At 40.1% G+C, this 18,553-nt stretch overlaps 1 protein-coding gene across 1 annotated transcript; it reads left to right on the top strand.

Annotated features, from left to right (window-relative positions):
• The first annotated feature begins 14,807 nt into the window (after positions 1–14,807).
• Positions 14,808–18,186, top strand: LOC149180766 (putative serine/threonine-protein kinase PBL10). Its single transcript, XM_089416286.1, has 3 exons — positions 14,808–15,355; positions 16,792–16,925; positions 17,050–18,186. The coding sequence occupies exons 1-3, from the start codon at positions 15,349–15,351 to the stop codon at positions 17,203–17,205; spliced, it is 297 nt and encodes a 98-aa protein (XP_089272412.1). The 5' UTR covers positions 14,808–15,348; the 3' UTR covers positions 17,206–18,186.
• Positions 18,187–18,553: the final 367 nt, after the last annotated feature.

Genomic DNA, 18,553 nt, shown 5'->3' with positions numbered 1-18,553 from the left:
TTCTGTGGGTTTGAGCTGTTCTGCAATGTCGGATGTGTCTAGCAATGGTGGAAAGTATGGCCGAAGGCGGTCCACATTGAACACTGGGTGCAGGCCAAGGAATGGGGGAATGCTGAGCTCAAATGCATTGTCTCCCATAGCCTTAGTAATGGTGTAAGGACCATATCGGAGTGGTCTCAATTTCCGATAGGCTCTAGTAAGGCATTCCTTTTGCAAATGCAACCAGACTTTGTCGCCCACCTGAAACTTGTGTGGCACCCGATGTTGATCATGTCGCTGTTTGTACTTGGCATTTGATTTCTCAAGAATGTCATGGACCTACTGGCGAATATGTTGGATGCGCTCAATGAAGCTGGTGGCCTTATCTGTTTCGGACTGGACATGAGCTGAATTCATGTGAGTAGCTGCAAGTGGCATGGCCACATCAATGGGGCATAGTGGCTGGAATCCCAAACCCACCTGAAAAGGGCTATGGCCAGTGGAGCTATGAAGAGCTCGGTTGTAGCTGTGCTGAACATAGGGGAGGCTCTCGTCCCATGTGCGTGGATGCTTCGAGTTATACATGCACAGAATGTGCACAATCATCCTATTGAGAACCTCTGTCTGGCCATCAGTTTGAGGATGGAAGGCTGTGGACTTCGTGAGTTTGGTGTCCAGCATTGACCAGAGACTGGACCAAAATGTGCTGAGAAACCGACTGTCCCGATATGAGATGATAGACTATGGGATCCCAAAGTGCACCCACACTCGTTCAAAGAAGAGTTTAGCAGTGGCTTCTGCTGTGATATTCTTCTTGCAGGCCACCATAATGGCCATCTTCGAGAACCTATCGACGACCACAAAAACACAGTCATTTCCATGCTTAGTGGAAGGAAGGCCTGACATGTAATCCATGGAGATGGATTCCCAAGGTCGACTAGGGGTAGGCAACGGGGTATAGAGGCCGTGCTTCTTAATGGTCGGTTTGGCAATGGCACAGGCAGTACATGATCTGATGTACTTCCCAACATCCTGTCGAAGATTCGGCCAATAGAAATAATTTTGCAGTACTGCCACTATTTTCTCGACCCCGAAATGCCCAGTAGCCCGACTGTAGTGTGCTTCCCAAATCATCTTGGCACGCTCGCTTGAAGGAACACAAAGGTGACCGAGGTGGCATAATAGGGCATCCTAGAGGTGAAAATCTGCAACACGCCGACCCGCCAAGAGTGTCTGGTATGTGTGGCCGAATTCTGGGTCGCTCTTGTAGAGAAGTGGCCAATCAGAAGTCTCGTGCCCACAAGAGTTGAGCACGGTGGTTAACGCCATGATCGGTGGTCGACTAAGGCAATCTGCAACATTATTGGTGCTGCCCTTCTTATACTTGATATTCAAGTGGAACTGTTGCAGGTATGTAGACCACTTCTAATGGCGATCATTCTGCAATTTCCCTTGGGTCTGTATGAACTGCAGGGGTCGGTGGTCTGTGTGGATGACCGTTTCCTTCCCCAAAATGTAATGCTTCCATTGTCGGCAGGCCTGTACAATGGAATACATCTCTTTATCATAAGTGGGGTACTTCCGGACTGTGTCTGAAAGTGTTTCACTGTGATATGCCACTGGATGTCCATGTTGAGTAAGGACTGCCCCAATAGCATAGTCAGAGGCATCTGTCTTGACCTCAAATGGTTGTTGTAAATCTGGTAACGCAAGCACTGGTGCCGTGCAGAGGCGATCCTTCAACTCCATGAATGCCTTCTGTTGAGATTCAGACCAAAAGAATCTTGCTTTCGCCCCTCCCTTGGTGACCTGACTCAAGGGCCAAGAAATGTGAGAAAACCCCAACACAAACCTGCGGTAGAAGTTGGCAAGACCTAGAAAGCTGCGGAGCTCTGTTAGAGTGGTTGGAGAGGGCCAATCCCAAATGACTTGGATCTTGGCTGGATCGACATGCACCCCCTGTTCATCAATGATGTATCCCAGATACTGAACCTGGGTCATGCCAAAATTGCATTTCTCCAAATTGGCACATAGCTTGTGTTGCCGCAGTGTTTGGAGAACCTGTCGGATGTGGTGGAGGTGCTCTTCCCAACTCTGGCTGAAGATCAGAATGTCATCCAAGTATACTACTACAAAGGAGTTGGTGAATGGCCGCAAGATGTCATCCATTAGCCTCATAAAGGTTGCAGGAGCATTCGTCAATCCGAAAGGCATGACCAACCATTCGAAGAGGCCCTCCTTGGATTTGAAGGCAGTCTTCCACACATCAGAGGGTTCGATTGGTACCTGGTGATATCCTGACTTCAGATCGATCTTGCTGAAATATTTCACCCCCTTTAGTTGGTCTAGGAGGTCATCAATCCACGGGATCGAGTACCTATTACGGACAGTGATCTTGTTCAGTGCCCGATAGTCAATACAGAGTCTCCACGTCCCATCCTTCTTCTGTACCAACACGATCGGGCTCCCACAGGGCGATGAACTCGGACGGATGTGACCTTTCTGCAGGAGCTCCTGAATCTGCCTCTTGATTTCATTGTTCTCCAGAACGGAGCGATGATCCAGGTGGATATTGGTGGCCACCTACCAAGTCCACCTAGAACCCCACCATTGTCTTTCTCAGTATTGTCAGTTTCCTTAATTGTAGCACAACTTACTATTTTTAGCAGTTTTTCGGGTCCTAAACTTCCGGAGCCGTTTTGAGGCCCTAAACGACGTTTTTTGGGGAATCCATGGGCAACATGGGTCCATGGAATGGATCGATGTTGCCCGTTCCAACAATGGTAGTACTCGGATAGATCTTTCTAATGAGCTATTGTATGCGTCAAATGGAGATCATATGCCAAAGTTACGACCCCGGGAAGTTGATGTACCAATTTACCCCAAACGGGGTCCACAGTTTGGCGTTTCATCTCCTAGGGTTAGGTTTTGGAATGTTAAGGGTTTTCCATTGTTTCTCAACAATAAATAGGCCTTCGAGCCTCATTGTAAGACAGTTCAGAGGCATGTAGCCATCACATCTCTTCTCAGAGATAAGCTACCATCGCCCTAGCTGGTTTATTTCCATTTCTGTTTGTAAGCATATTTCAGTATTTTCCATTAATGAAATGAAGTATTATTTCTGCTGCATCTTTGTGTATATGGTTATCTCTGTAATTTGTTGCGTTCCTGTTTAAATCCGAATCAGTGATCTGCTTCCCTTTTTCATACCCCTTATCGGGTTCTGACTCAGAGTCGGAACATGCATCTGATTCTGAAACCTTTAGCTCAGCCACCAGTGACTGCTTGGCCCGACACTCACTTGTGTTGTGAGTGGAGCTCTTATGGAACTCACACCATTTTCCAGTGTCCTTTTTCGGCTTCGCGGCGCTGTTCTTTGCTTGCAGCTTCGGCTGGTTGTCTTGGGCTGTCCTGCCTTGGCTTTGTCCTTTGTTCTGTGGTTTCGGGGCACCTTTCCCCTGCTTTGGATTCACAGATCCAAAATCTCGCTTCTTTTGTTTAAACTTCTGCTCGACCTTGACGGCATATCCGTATGCTGCGCCGAGCGAGGGGATGTTTAGGAATTGTATTTGTTCCTGGACGTACTTGTGCAGGCAGCCAAAACGGGGATTCCCAAAAAACGTCGTTTAGGGCCTCAAAACGGCTTCGGAAGTTCAGGACCCGAAAAACTGCTAAAAATAGTAAGTTGTGCTACAATTAAGGAAACTGACAATGCTGAGAAAGACAATGGTGGGGGTCCAGGTGGACTTGGCAGGTGGCCACCAATATCCACCTGGATCACCTAGGTAATGAAAAACACTGATAGTTTATCCCCAAAATTCAAAAGACACCTCAATCAAAGCCAAAACAAGAGCAAACAACGGAAGAAACATGCAAAGGACTCCCCAGCGGAGTCGCCAACTTGTGATGCAGGAAAGTGTTCCCTCTGTGGATAGAGGCAACCCCTCTAGCCCTAAAGTAGGTCTAGTCACAACAAGGACAAAACAACAATTAATTCCCTTAAATAATCATTGTTGGAGGCTTACCTCAAACCGGTGGTTGATGAAGTTCTGTTGCACAACTCTAGCTTCCATTTCCTTCTCCTTAATGAGAAATCAACCTGAAACACCACAAAGAAATGACAGAGCACATAACTGAGAAACAACAATGATCTATTTACTCACAAAGTTAAGGGGTCATGAGCTATCAAGTAAATTACATACAAGACATAGGAAATCATCAATGATTGTATTAATAATTAATCAAGAGTAAAGATTACAACCAATTCTTGACATCGCAAGCCTTCTTAGAGGGTCCAACCGGTGTGTTTCTTCAAGCATTCACTCTCAAAGATGGGTCTCCCAAATAGCAATATGTTTCTCTCTCTGTCATTCACAAGCTTTACACAAGATTAAGGGCACTCCACACCTTCTTGCAAATTACAAAGCAATCCCACACTTGTCACACTCACACCAACTATCTATCAAACTCAAAAGCAGTAGTAGCACTGTACAATCAAAAGAACTAGCAGATGATAGCAATGGTGAGTGATTTTATAGGAGAAGGAGTCTCCATGAAATGAGGGATAGGGAGATTATCCTCAAGGAAAGTAGCACAAAAGACAGTACTACCATGCCAGAGGGAGGAGGGTGACCCAAACTGACCCAACATCCAGGTCCAGAGACATCCTGACGGCTGACTGTTGGAACAAATTCACCAAATCTAGATCGTCGTGGGTCATGAACTGGGGACTAGCGATGACGTCGCAACGACACAGTGCATGATAGGGAATCGTCACAGATTTTGAGGGTTTACTAGCGATGATGCAGAAACTTAGTAAAAAAGGGTCAATCTTCAGGATTAGAGAGCATTTGCTTAATCTTCTTACACTTGTGGGAAGATATGAACATGTTTATTTGACACATGACACAGTAGAGGGACTGAGATGAGGACAGTGACAAATTATTGTGTAGCAGATGCCCCCTAAAGCATGAAGCCCGAGAGAGTGGGAGGGGTGAAATGCTTTACGAAACTGTCTGAATTGGAACACCACCTGGAAGAACCTGCAGGCACAAGTACAACTGATATCTCTGATAGTGAAATACATGCAGTCTAGGCATGGGCGCAGCCATCCAAAAGACATACGAACTTGGTCTATGGTATGGACGTAGCCACCCAGTTGATAAGACCATATATAATGATAAAGGTATGGTCGCAGCCATCGATCAAAGAGTCATGTAATCACTAACCAATCCACGCAACCCGAACATGTGTAATCTTAGTTCAGGGCCTTGAAACCCAACCGATAATAGTACAAATTATAGCATGCGAACAGATGTGTTGAAGTCGAGTATGATAGAAAGTCGCTTGATTACTAGTCAATGATGAAAATCGTTAACAAGCGCGAGAGAAACCACCAATAATGCCAATGGCTCTCAAGGTATTGTCTAGTACAATCCACGAAGTGTGAAGAATGACCTAAAGTCGAACACTCTTGGAATCACCCAATCAACGACCAATGATGAAAGTCTATCATCAAGTGCGAAGAACTTGCCATTGATGCATGCAAGCTCCAAGGTACCAAAGGGGATCTCTAGATCAGTCTCCTGGATAATGAGTTAATGTCGACAAGAGACAATCCGCCACAGGAGGGCCATAATGTTTCCCCCATCAATGACACGAGATAAGGAATAAGTGGTAGATGTTGAAACAAAGTATCAGAGGAGAAGGTAAGGATGTGAACTACAAAAGGATTATACTCTTGAACATGTCGATGACACGACTCTGGAGGGTGGAAGCATTCAGGTACCAAGGGATCAGAGGCTTAATGGAGACAACATAGATTAGATGGAATGAGGCTAAATTGTGACCCAAAACCCTGGAAGGCCAAAAGATGATGTATGGATATCCCAACCCGACAAGAAGCAAAAGTGTTGATGTTCAAGAGTGACTAGCTGCCACAGGCAACCAATGACAACTTCAAAATTTCCCCCACCATTTCTGGCAAGTACCCCAATTATTTTTGAAAACAAGCTTGAAGGGGATAGCATATGATTGTAATATAAGTTCAACCTTCAGTTGAATCCAACCTAGTAATAGTTTAATGAGCCCTAGGGAGGAGAAGCTTGAGTCCCATCATGGTGACGAGTCCAATGTCATCAGGGTTTAACGAGTCCGACATAGGTAAAACTTAGAGTCTTTTTCATATTTAGAGAGTTTGAAAAAGACACGGAAAAGAAAACTCCAGGGGGGTCCTTTTTCATAGATTTGTGTCTCTCGAGCCCGAAAAAGAATAAAACAATACTTGAGAGAACCGCTTGACCATTACGATCAAGGAGTACTTTTCATAATTAGTGACCTCGATCCGAAAGAGTAGAAAAGAGATCGAAGACACGTTGTTTCGTAACCAATATCGAACCTGAAACGACAAAAGTCTGGCAATATTTTCATGTTTATACAGTCAGAAAAGAGCTCAAAACGGACCACCTTTTATTTCATTTAATGAGTCAAAAGGAATAACTCGGTAATATTTTCATATTTTATGAGCCAGAAAAAAGCTTAAAGGTGACTCATCCTAGAGGAATGAGTGGTATAAAGGGTAGCAACTGGTTCTGACAATGGTAGAACTGCTCAAAACATGTAATGGTCAAGAGGCTGGCTAATAAAACCACTCATCGCTATAGTTACTCAGGAAAGGAAAAACAACCAAGTGAAAGCATATGATCGGCCAAAGAGATGGTGGTGATGGAATGAAATAACCAAGGCTCATCTAGGAAAATTTAGCGAATAAAAAACGGGAATCACGAGGTGTAAATTGGCTATGGGTTCATTTTTACACAAGCTTGAACCATGGAGAACTCTGCTTGGATTCAGTTTCATTTTTACACAATCTTGAAATGAAAAAATATGCTTGTTATGAGTTCGCATGCCCCCAGGCATAATGACACAAATCGAGCTACATGCCCCCCAAGCTTCATTGCATTCAACGAGGTGGATGGAATGAAGGTTCACTTTCGAGATCTTGGAAAGACTCGACTTGGATTTTATGAGATCTTAAGCAAAGACTCGATTTGGAAAGGGAGTTGTTTCATTTTTTTTAATGAGGTTGACATAGTAAAAGAACTATCCTCATAACCCTTGTTTCATTTTTTAATGAGCTTGACACAAGATCGGGAATTATGCTCGAGACTCCTTGTTTCATTTTTTAACGAGCTTGACACAAGACAAGGAACCGTGCTCTAGGATCCTTGTTTCATTTTTTAACGAGGTTGACACAAGATCGAACTATCCTCGGACACCTGTTCATGGGCCATATGAGAACATGGTTCCCAAGAGATATTCACAGGATGGAAGAGCTACGCTCTGGGAGGAACACATGTCATTAGACACCAATGACAGATCAGGTTCCAATGCCCCCAGTACATGATGTATGAGACCATCTGCATGATCATCAGCAAAGGCAAAGATGGAACGGGTAGCCACATAATTGACCTGTGGCAAGGAAGGCACTGCTTGTGAGCAAGAACTGAGAGAGGATGATAGTTGCACAGGGGGCATCGGGGGACTAAAGAACAATAATTAATCTATGGTCACCATTCTTCCATCGTGCGGAAAACAAACCACATGGAAAAGTGAAGATATGAGGGCCCCCCTGGCATAAACATAGTCGCGGCCAAGGAGAAGACTGAAATCTAAAGCACCTTGGACAACCATGACGTCTATATAGACAGTTTTGCCCTCCAAAGTAACAGGAAGTTTCGGGAGGATCCCTAAAGGTTGACTGGTTCCTCCGTCAAACGCCAATAGATTCTGTGTGACTGGCACAAGCTGTGGGGAGCCCAAAGCTTGCCAAGTAGTGGAAGGCATAAGACTGACAGACGCACCCTCATCCAAGATAGTTCCAGGTACTGCCTTATCATAGGCATGTACTGTAATCTAGAAAGGCACATAGGACGGAAGGCGGAATGTAGTCAAATGACTAAAATCGAAGGAAACGACTGAACTACTTGGTGGGGGTATCATATGATTGCCCCCATGCTCTACAGGAACCAAAGAAGGACTCTCTTGATCAACGGGGATAGGAGGGTTGTTTTCGGACTCTAGAGAACCTGAAGAGATGAGAAGAACATGAGCATGATGCTCTTCCGAAACAGAGTGATCAACAGGTGGTGAACCCGAGTCGACACTTTCTCCGTCCAATGGTTGGTCAGGAACAGGCTTAGCACAGCCAGGTTCAGAAAGAGAAGGACGAACAAGAGAAGAATCTAAGTCAATCTCTTTGTCAATGGGGAGAGGGTCTGAAGAGAGCCTCTGATAACTAATGGGAAATTGGGGTGAAGAAGCTGTAATACTTTCCAAAACAAAGGAAGCTTTATCCATGAGCGGACAAAGGTGAAGGGGAAGGTTGCCCTCACACAGTCTACAGGGGAATCGAATCTTCCCTTTCTTCATACCACTACCAATTGATAGGGTAGCATCGTCATCAGCTTCAGAGGATGCTGAAGGACAAGCCAGATCACAAGACCATACTTCTAAGATCCTAGGAATGCCAGGACAATCACGAAGAAGATGGTCACCCTTGCACAATTTACAAGGAAACTTAACCTTCCGCAGAGGGGCAGAAGGTTGTCCAACCTGAGATGTACTTGAAGCAGTAGCTGCACAAGTGGCCTCGCGTTTATCAGACTTCTTCTTCTTCTTAGTCTCCTGGTTACTAGATGTGAAACTTTCACTAGGCGAAGGATGAGATGAAGGTGAAGAAACAGGGGAAGAAGGCGCAGGCTCAACCTTGGAATCATCATGTCGTGGTTCGGATGAAGGAGACGATGGAACAGGAGGCATAACACTTGGGACCACCGAGGTGGAAAACAACCACACGGGCAAACCGATGGTTAACCCAGGCAAAGACAATGTTGCAATATATAGAGCACCGGTATTTCCAAAAGGAGGAAACAGAACAGGATTTCCATCTGAGGGAAGACCTTGACCGGTAGACTCGGGGACTGTTGCCATTGGGAACGAGCCTGAGAAACACTCTTATCATAACTGATAACTTGAATTGTTACCAGGAATATTTCGTGGGCAGTAAATCTTATGACACAGGAACAAAACTTAACCTTTTCATGTTTCAAGATTCGAGAAAAGGACAAAAAGGTGACTCTATCTCTTTCAAGGTTTAATGAGCTTGAAAGGACAAGTGCTTAGATGGACCTTTTCTTTTAAGGAGTCCGAAAAGAAATGAAAGTGACTGCTCTAGAGAAAATAGGTAAAAGGTTTACCAAACATCCCATAAAGTTGCATATACACCTTGGCGATCATATGAAAACCAAGGACTTTCCATACGGCAGTCAATCTTCCCAAATGTTGTGTTCTGTGTGTTACGGTTTGCAAGGTTGTAGACACAGCTTCCTAGGGATATAGGATGATAACCTAGTGGGGTATCCCAACATATACTCAACAGTACTAGGAGCACAAATCCGTACTAGACCACTATTGGTGCAAGCAAAAAAGAAGTCTGTCAAAGACACTACACCCTTGGCAACGAAAAGAAAAACTAGAACCTTGACAAGGAAGAAGACTCTCTCTCCAGGGATGAATTAGTATCGTTCAAGCTCTCTGATTGTGATTGATGAATCACCTCAGGTTTCACCTAAAGACCATAACCTTTCAGTGCTTGCAGATGCAATGGCCCACACAGTGGTAAACGAAGAAAACATGGAAAAGGAAGATGACATATTGTTGTCTACCCTTGTTCACAGATTAAGAAAGAAGAAGATGACATCGAGTGCAGAATAAGTTTAGGAAGAGGGTCACGAGGATGATGAGGCACAGTACATGGAGACCCTCGATACTGAAGCCCTTGTTGGTTTAAATGAATAGGGTACTGAATCCCCTGAAGAATTAGAAGAACAGGGTATTAAAAACCCTATGGAATTAAGTGTGCAATGTGTTGAAACCCTTGGCACGAAGTCTGTGGAGGGAATCAAAACCCTTGGTGATAAGGAAACCCCAGGCACAGAAACTTTTGGCAATGTCATAACGCAAACGTTTGATATATGTCATGACCGCTGGATGAATGAGGGAGATTCCAAGCATTCATTATATATGTCATTATGCATTTCAATTGACTTATCTCAAATGGTACATGGATCAATTAAATTCATTGCACCTCAGGCATATTCCTCAAAGAAGATCGAACATGCCTTTTATATCGAGACCAGGAATTCCTAAGAATTCGTTCGTCATGGGTAACGATACTATTACCAATCTAATTACTTCTATAAGAAACGCTGACATGGTAGAAAAAGAGAAGCCAGAGCAAGCACTATGCTGATGGAGACCATACAAGCCACGGAAGCAAAGGTGCGTTAGCACACTCGACTGCCTTTAGTTACTTATTTGAGAGGGGGGCCGCCATCGCCCTTACTTCTTCATAGGGGTCACTCACTATTCATATGGTGAGGGTGAGCCTGCCGAACTCTCGACCCCCGGGCCGCCATCGCCCTTACTTCTTCATAGGGACGGAGTCACTCACTATTCATATGGTGAGGGTGCGTTAGCACACTCGACTGTACAGGATGCATGACCTTAGTCTCGACAATGACGGGACTTTCTTGGAGTTCATTGTAGACAAGGTATTTACACCAGAGTATCTGAGCACATAGCCCTCTACCCTCTACCTCAACAACCGAATCTTGGAATTAGAGCAGCAAGTTCATGACCTAGAGGATTTGAACCAAGCCATGAAGGAGAAAAATTAGCAAAAGCAAGGTGAGGTAGAGCTGCTCGCAAAAGTCGAGAAGCAGAAACATCAAGTGAAAGTATGGAAGTATCAGGCTTCCAAGTGCTACAAACACCTCAAGAAGGTGACTAATCAACTGAAAGCAACCCGAGGTAAAAAGCCAAAGGTAGTGAAAGCAGGGATAAGTATTGAAGTACATGATTGAGAGCTGGCCACCCATTTTTGAAGATTTTTTACAAAAGGTAAAATGTTGTGTGAGGACACACAGCAGCTTAGGGATGGGAGGATGTTGGTGTCCCAAATTTCTTATTTTTACCCTATTCCCATAAGCCTTAACATCTGTTTTATCTCTATTTAACCCTCTCATTCCTGCACTAGTCCAAGATAATCATCTATTCCTACATTTACTTCGTATTTCATAATTAAGATTTATTAAATGCTTTATTAATTACTTTACATAGATTTCATACCTTTTAGTATTTCTTGTAACTTATGTTTAACTTTCATAAAAGTAATTGAAGAACTAAGTGTTAATCATTATTTAGCATGATCAGTGCAAGCAGATTCCTGCACCGCCAACGAGTTGCTCTATGATCTCCGTGATATTCCACGCAGGCGTTTTTGATCCACGACTCCTAGTTCGGTTGCGGACTATCTGAGGATGGACATTGGCGCCGTATAGTCAGGGATGATTGCCAAGAATATGGTCTATGGCCAGCAAATTTCGTGCCGTATTATAACCATCAGTCGGTTTTGCAATGTTGTTTGTTAGTTCGTTCAGCCGAAAGGCTTGAATAGGAAATGACTGTAATTAGCATAATATGGCTAAGGCAAAGAGACTGTATATAATGTAGACTGTAAGTAGATCCAAGTGAGCGATCTCTGAGTTGTAATTTTGTTTACTTTGTAATTTTGTATCGCCCTCGGTTCTGGGTTGGATTCGCACTATCATGTATATTTGTTGATCAAGTTAATACAAGGACAATGCCATGTTTTCTTCACACTGTGTTTAATTTCTATTTCATGCGTGATTAAGTGATGAATCGTTTCGTTTCCTAAACGAGAAACGAGTTGGTTGGCTAGGGCCCAACCAACCCATCTCGTTTATCATTTAGCTTTCACCATTTAAAAAGTCTGTGTGAACATTTGTTCATTTGCAGTTGTGTGGATTTGATTGCTCTTATGTTTATTTCAGAGTTCTAAGATTAATTCATTTTATAGTCAAGCGTGAACAGATCCGTAGTTTTGAAGTTTAATTAAGTTTATTTCTTTCTTGCAATTTTTTGCCTGCAAATTACTTTCTTGCAATTTCCCTCTTGCAATTCTTTTCTTACAATCTTTTCCTTAGTTTGCTTCCGCTCGGGTCATGTAGGAAGATTCTTCATGTACCAGTGCATGTAGTTTCCTGCACTCCGGTTTTACTTTACAGCAAGTGTTACGTTCTTTTTCCTACTTATAATTTCACTTATTCATGCAAGAAAACTTATTGTCAATTCAAGTAATCATTCTCAATGTTAAGAATTACACTTCTGAAGGATCTTTACATGAATTAAGAAAGAACGTTATTACAAACACCATACCTTATACTTGCAGTTTATGACTTAATAAAAAGGAACAGAAACGTTATAAGTGAATTGCTGAAAGTTAGTTGATGCATGAAAATTACTTTGACTGTTGCTTGATTATTTCGAATTGTTTTTTCTTTATGAAGTTTACTTTCATTGCAAAGTTCAATTAATTAAAGCATTCTTTTTCACATGTAATTTATCTCATAATATAGCTTGCAATTGCAAATATTTTCAACACGTCTTTTAATTCTTTCGAAAGTAAATTGGAAACTTTGGTGAAGGAAGCTCTGTCTCGATGCAAGAGTTGGTCTCTTATCACAGGAACAGAGTGCTCTAAGCCTTGAGTCTTAGAGCAAGGCTTAGAGCACCTCCATAAAGACATAAGTCTTCAGTTAAGAAGGCAAAATATACTTTTTCACATAACTACTATACCTGCACTAGTGCAAGCAGATTGCGATAATACAAGAACATGTTGCTTGGTGTAGAAGGAAGATCAATTGGGAAATAGATCTTGCAAGGACCCACTTGTTAAACTGTTAGCCATCTATACTGAAGATAAACATAGTATTTCATTTCAACATTTAAGATTGCTTCCAGTTGTGTGAAAGTTCCTTTACTTGATTTCCTCGCAAATTATTCTTTTACATTCTAGCACTAGAATTGCTTTGGTGTCGATTGTCTTTAAGATTGTTTTCTGTCTGATTCTGCAACATTTCATTTAAGAAGTAGGATTAGGAATAGGAAAAGTTCATACCACTTCTGGCATTGCATGTGCTTCGTCTATACATTTGCGAAACCCCTGGGTTGACAATTAAGTGTTGAGGAGGTTGCTTAAATGCAATTCCTGCACCCAACAATCATTATCATAAAAAAATAAATAATTAAGTAGCACATATGCATGACATCATTAACCTCTCATCAAAACTATGTCCAATATAACACTATACTTCAACATTTCCATGTTGACATAAACAAATAACTATAGTGCCTTAGTGTATTAATAAATTTAAGCAATTAGACATGATTTAGATGTTTCAAAAAAGAAATTAAAAATTTCCCATGTAATATAGGTATCTATCTAGGCAAAGTTATGAAATCTTATCTGGTTCACTACAAATTAATCAAAACGATAAGGAAAGTCACATTGGAGCAAAGTTATTCCAATAATCCTTATATATGCATAAATAATCACCCTAAATCATCTCATATAATTTCAATCATTCATATTAATAATAAATTTATATTTCATGTTAAATGTCGTTCTGAAATCCCATCAATGATGTTATGTTGTCATTTCATTTGTTTTAGACATCGATATTTCCTTACATAGGAGTGCACTTCAACGAATATCAAACTCAACATTCACATAACAATTAAATATCATACTATCCAACTATATAACTTAAACCTTTATAATTTTGTCATATCATAACATTAAATTCACTTACCTTTATATATTTATATCAAATATATATTATATATGTCAAAATATTTATTATCGCCTAATACAATTACATCATTTTTCATATATTCTATTTTAATAAATCATAAATTTCATTATTTTTCACATATATTACATGATAAAATTTTAGTATATATTATTATATTATTACACAAACCTTTTCCAATCACATCATAAAATTAACTCACTTATTTTTAAACCATATTATGTATATCAAACATCTCTGGATAATATATAAAATGTTTAAATTATAATAATATCTACATACATACTATGCAATTTTGTATATCAAACATCTCTGGATAATATATAAAATGTTTAAATTATAGTAATATCTACATACATACTATGCAATTTTGTATTATGTAAAATATAATGCCAATTTTTATTTTCTAATTAAAAAATTATTATAAAAAAAATCATATTAGTTCCTTTCTGTTAATTGTTACCACATGCTTCATAATGAAATCAATCTATCATATGGTTTTCTAATAAATAAAAGAATTTAATACATCTAAAAGAATATTCCATTCATTTTCACTAAATAAATAAAGTTTTAAATCTACTTTTCTACAGGTTACACTCAAACTTCTATTTAAACAACTTCTATTTGAAATTATGTATGTAGATATTACTATAATTTAAACATTTTATATATTATCCAGAGATGTTTGATATACAAAATTGCATAGTATGTATGTAGATATTATTATAATTTAAACATTTTATATATTATCCAGAGATGTTTGATATACATAATATGGTTTAATAAAAAAAATCATATTAGTTCCTTTCTGTTAATTGTTACCACATGCTTCATAATGAAATCAATCTATCATATGGTTTTCTAATAAATAAAAGAATTTAATACATCTAAAAGAATATTCCATTCATTTTCACTAAATAAATAAAGTTTTAAATCTACTTTTCTACAGGTTACACTCAAACTTCTATTTAAACAACTTCTATTTGAAATTAAATTAATAAAATTTATTACTCCATAAGGCGTTTCCCTATGAAAACAACTCCCCCAATTGTCGTTGTGTCAATTAGTAAACCATCGATTCTATATGTTAGATGATTAGAACGTTTTCATCCTTTAGATGATGTTAGGTGGAAGTTATATTTGATAATTGATCTCCAGAATCGAAAGGGTTCATATGTTTGACATGCCATCACAACAACTCTGCAAATTTACTCCTTCCATCGATTTTCCTCTTCGCGCAAAGGCACCTAAATCTGGAGCGCAAACCCAAACAACACTGTCAGAGGAAAGGCCAGGGTCGGTTCACAAGTAGCTGTTTCTAAACTCATTCAATTTTTCGTTATTGTATACTTAACAATGAAGCTCTGAGATTCTTGAATTATGAGAGTTTCCCATCTACTCCCAAGTCTGAAGGGGAGATCCTCTCTTCATCAAATTTGAAGGTTTTCACTTTCAATGAGCTCAGAAGTGCAACAAGAAATTTCTGTCCCAACAGCCTTTTGGGTGAGGGTGGATTTGGGTCGGTGTTCAAGGGCTAGATTGATGAGCATGGATTGGGGGCCTCCAGGCCTGGTATGGGCATTGTTATTGTTGTGAAAAAACTCAACCCGGAAGGTTATCAAGGCCATAAAGAATGGTTGGTAAGTTTGTGACTCTCTCAAACTCGGTCATTTGTTTTTTCTTTCGATGCCTTTCTATGGCAGGAATATGTATGCCAGAATTACACTAACTGGTTATTTACTTCTACAAATAGGAATTTTGCAATATTTTGGTTACTAACTATTGTATGTAACATCTCCCAAATAGGACTAAGGGTGTTTTTTTCATAGAGCTAATCATGCCCAACTTCAATGATAGATTGATTATGTTTTTTATTTGATTGTTTGGTGTATGATTTTGGGTTCCTTGTGGATTGTTTGTAGGCCAAGGTGAATTATCTGGGCCAACTCCACCATCCTAATCTTGTTAGGCTCATAGGATACTATGCAGAGGACGATAACCGCCTGTTGGTCTATGAGTTTATGCAAAAAGGAAGTTTGGAGAATCATCTGTTCAGAAATGAGTAACCTTTATACTGTACATTGAATTCCTCCTTTTGGGTCTCAAGTTGAAACAATTTAATGCTTGATCAAATTGATTTATCATGGGATTTTTATAAGGGAACTAGTTGTCAATTGAGTCTGGCTTAGCTACCCATGTGTTTATCTTCATAGAAACACGATAGCTTGTTCCTGTAAAGAATTGAGTTTACAGGGCATGGACTAGACCTGTGTGAGATCATGAGTTCTTTTTTTTTCCAGAGCCCCCTTCTGTGATAAAGCTTATGAACATTTTCTTTTTTGAAAATGCAACATATATTCCATTAAAAATCAATAGACATGTACATCAAGGTCAGCATTATTTAGGAGCCAAAGAGTGGGCACAGCGGAGTATCTCCGACCTAGAGAGGCCAGAAGTGCCAACAATACTGTTTTAGTTCCACGTGGTAGAGAATCTATATCCTTCTTAAACATATCAAGTCTAACTGAAAACTGAAGGGACAAATCCGATATGGATAGATGAATACTTATATGTTGAAATGATAAGAAGTTATTAATTAGGAACCAAGTGCTCTTAATTATTTGTTTTATGGACAAAGTGCTTAAAGTTGTATCTAGGCCTTATGTGTGGTAGGTTGAGCTCCAAAGGTGGATGAAGGCTTTTGTTCTGCATATACATGCAGAGTTGGAGCTGGAATTGGGGTTTGTTTTGTATGTGCAAGGGATGATTTTAGGAAGGTGTATGACATGCACACTAGATTTGAAGTTCTCAGGGTTGTATATGTGCCTTATGTGTGGTAGGCTGAGCTCAAAGGGTTGATGAAGGCTTCTGTTCTGCATGTATGTGCATAGTCTGCAGTTGGCATTGGGGTTGGTTTCGTATGTGCAAGTGATGATTCTAGGAAGGTTGATGCCATGCACACTGGCTTTAAATGCTTTCAACCATACTCATTTATGCTTTATATTGAACTACTTTTTGTTGTTTCTTATCAGGTGGTTTGACTCTAATGAAAGTTGTGGTTTTAATATTGAAAAAGGTTCTCAGCCACTTTCTTGGGCCATAAGGATAAAAGTAGGTGTGGGGGCTGCCAGGGGACTTGCATTTCTTCACAATGCAGAAAGACAAGTTATTTATCGCAATTTCAAGGCATCAAACAGCCTTCTAGATTCGGTAAGTGAATTACCAGATCCCTAGCCTAGCCTTGGCTATCCCATAATGAAAATATATGTTCTTATATCCTTCCATGTCTTGGTGTCAACCCATACCTTGCCTTACCACTTCGCTTCTGTCACAGAATTTTAATGCAAAGCTCTCTGAATTTGGACTAGCAAAGGATGGCCCAACGGGTGATAACACACATGTCTCTACAAGGGTCATGGGTACTTATGGCTATGCTGCTCCTGAATATGTAGCAACAGGTCAGGATTGCTTCTTTTTTGCTGTTACATAGGTTTCTTTGAGATAATTTTGCCATGGATTTAGTCGAATGTTTGCATTCATAATTTATTAACTCTTTGGACAAATGTTTGAAATGATTTTCAACAGGTCGTTTGACAATCAAGAGTGATGTGTATAGCTTTGGGGTTGTCTTATTGGAACTATTGTCAGGTCGTCGTGCTGTAGATAAGAACAAGCCCAGAATTGAACAGAATTTAGTGGAGTGGGCTAGACCATATCTGAGTGATAAAAAATTGTATCTTGTTATGGATACCAAATTGGAGGGTCAGTACTCCATGAAAGGTGCCCATAAAGCGGCAACACTTGCTCTGCAGTGTCTTAACTCCGAAGCAAAACATAGGCCCCTTATGACAGAAGTACTTGAGACATTAGAACAGTTGAAAAATGTCAAGGAAATGGCAAAGTATTCTCAGCCTGAAAGATCTGGACAGAAGCAGTCTGGGGCTAATGTCAATCCCACTGGGCACTCTCCGTTTAATCATAGAAACGCAAATCATCTTCCTACTAGTCTTCCAAGAGCAGGTGCTTCTCCACTAAATTCATATCAACGGTCCCCAAGGGTAGGCTAAATTGATCAATGACATTAAAACAAATCTGATCATCTGTGGACTGTCGGTGATTTGCAATTTTGATATTTACAGCTACCTTTTGAGGGTTGTGGAAAAATGACCAAGGTATCTTGTGTGCATGACAGGGTTAGCAAGTCTTTGTATATTTCCAAGATTATGTAATTTCAAATTTGTGCAGTTATGATATCGACTTATTGAAATCTTTTGTCTGAACTATGTAGCAAACAAAATTTGAGTGTAGATGTTGATGTGAAAGTTATTTTAGCCTCCTCCAAGTACTAATTACTGTTGTGATTAGTTAATTTTTCTGGTCACTGGCCTGAGATTTATCTCAGAGCATATGTACAACAACGAACATCATTCGGATCATTTATATTCTTAAATTCAATATTTTCTATTATTTATCTCGCTCTCCAAGAGTAATATTATCTCCATGGAATCTGGTGGCATGAATAATATTGGATGCATTTACACTTGGGGTATTACATTTTATTAAGTAGATGGCACTGGATGTTATCATTATGATCATGGAGTATTTGATTACTTTTGGCTCTTTTGCTGGAAAAATTAATGCTATAGAACTCTCCATTTTTGTGTACATGATATTGCAAGTTTAGAAATGTTTCCATTTTAACCAGTGGGTCAAACTTAGAAAGGAAAAATCATGGCTACATTGGCAGGCTTGACATTATATGACTTGTAAAATTACATTTTTTGATTTGATTCTGCCATCAGTGAATGTGTTTAAAGTATTCGTAGACAAGAAATGTG

The sequence above is a fragment of the Pinus tabuliformis genome, chromosome 3_2, assembly GCF_031772625.1.
Source record: "Pinus tabuliformis cultivar Carrire ecotype Pingquan chromosome 3_2, CPIR1, whole genome shotgun sequence".
Lineage (NCBI taxonomy): Eukaryota > Viridiplantae > Streptophyta > Pinopsida > Pinales > Pinaceae > Pinus > Pinus tabuliformis.
This window is presented reverse-complemented; position numbering and strand designations above follow the sequence as displayed.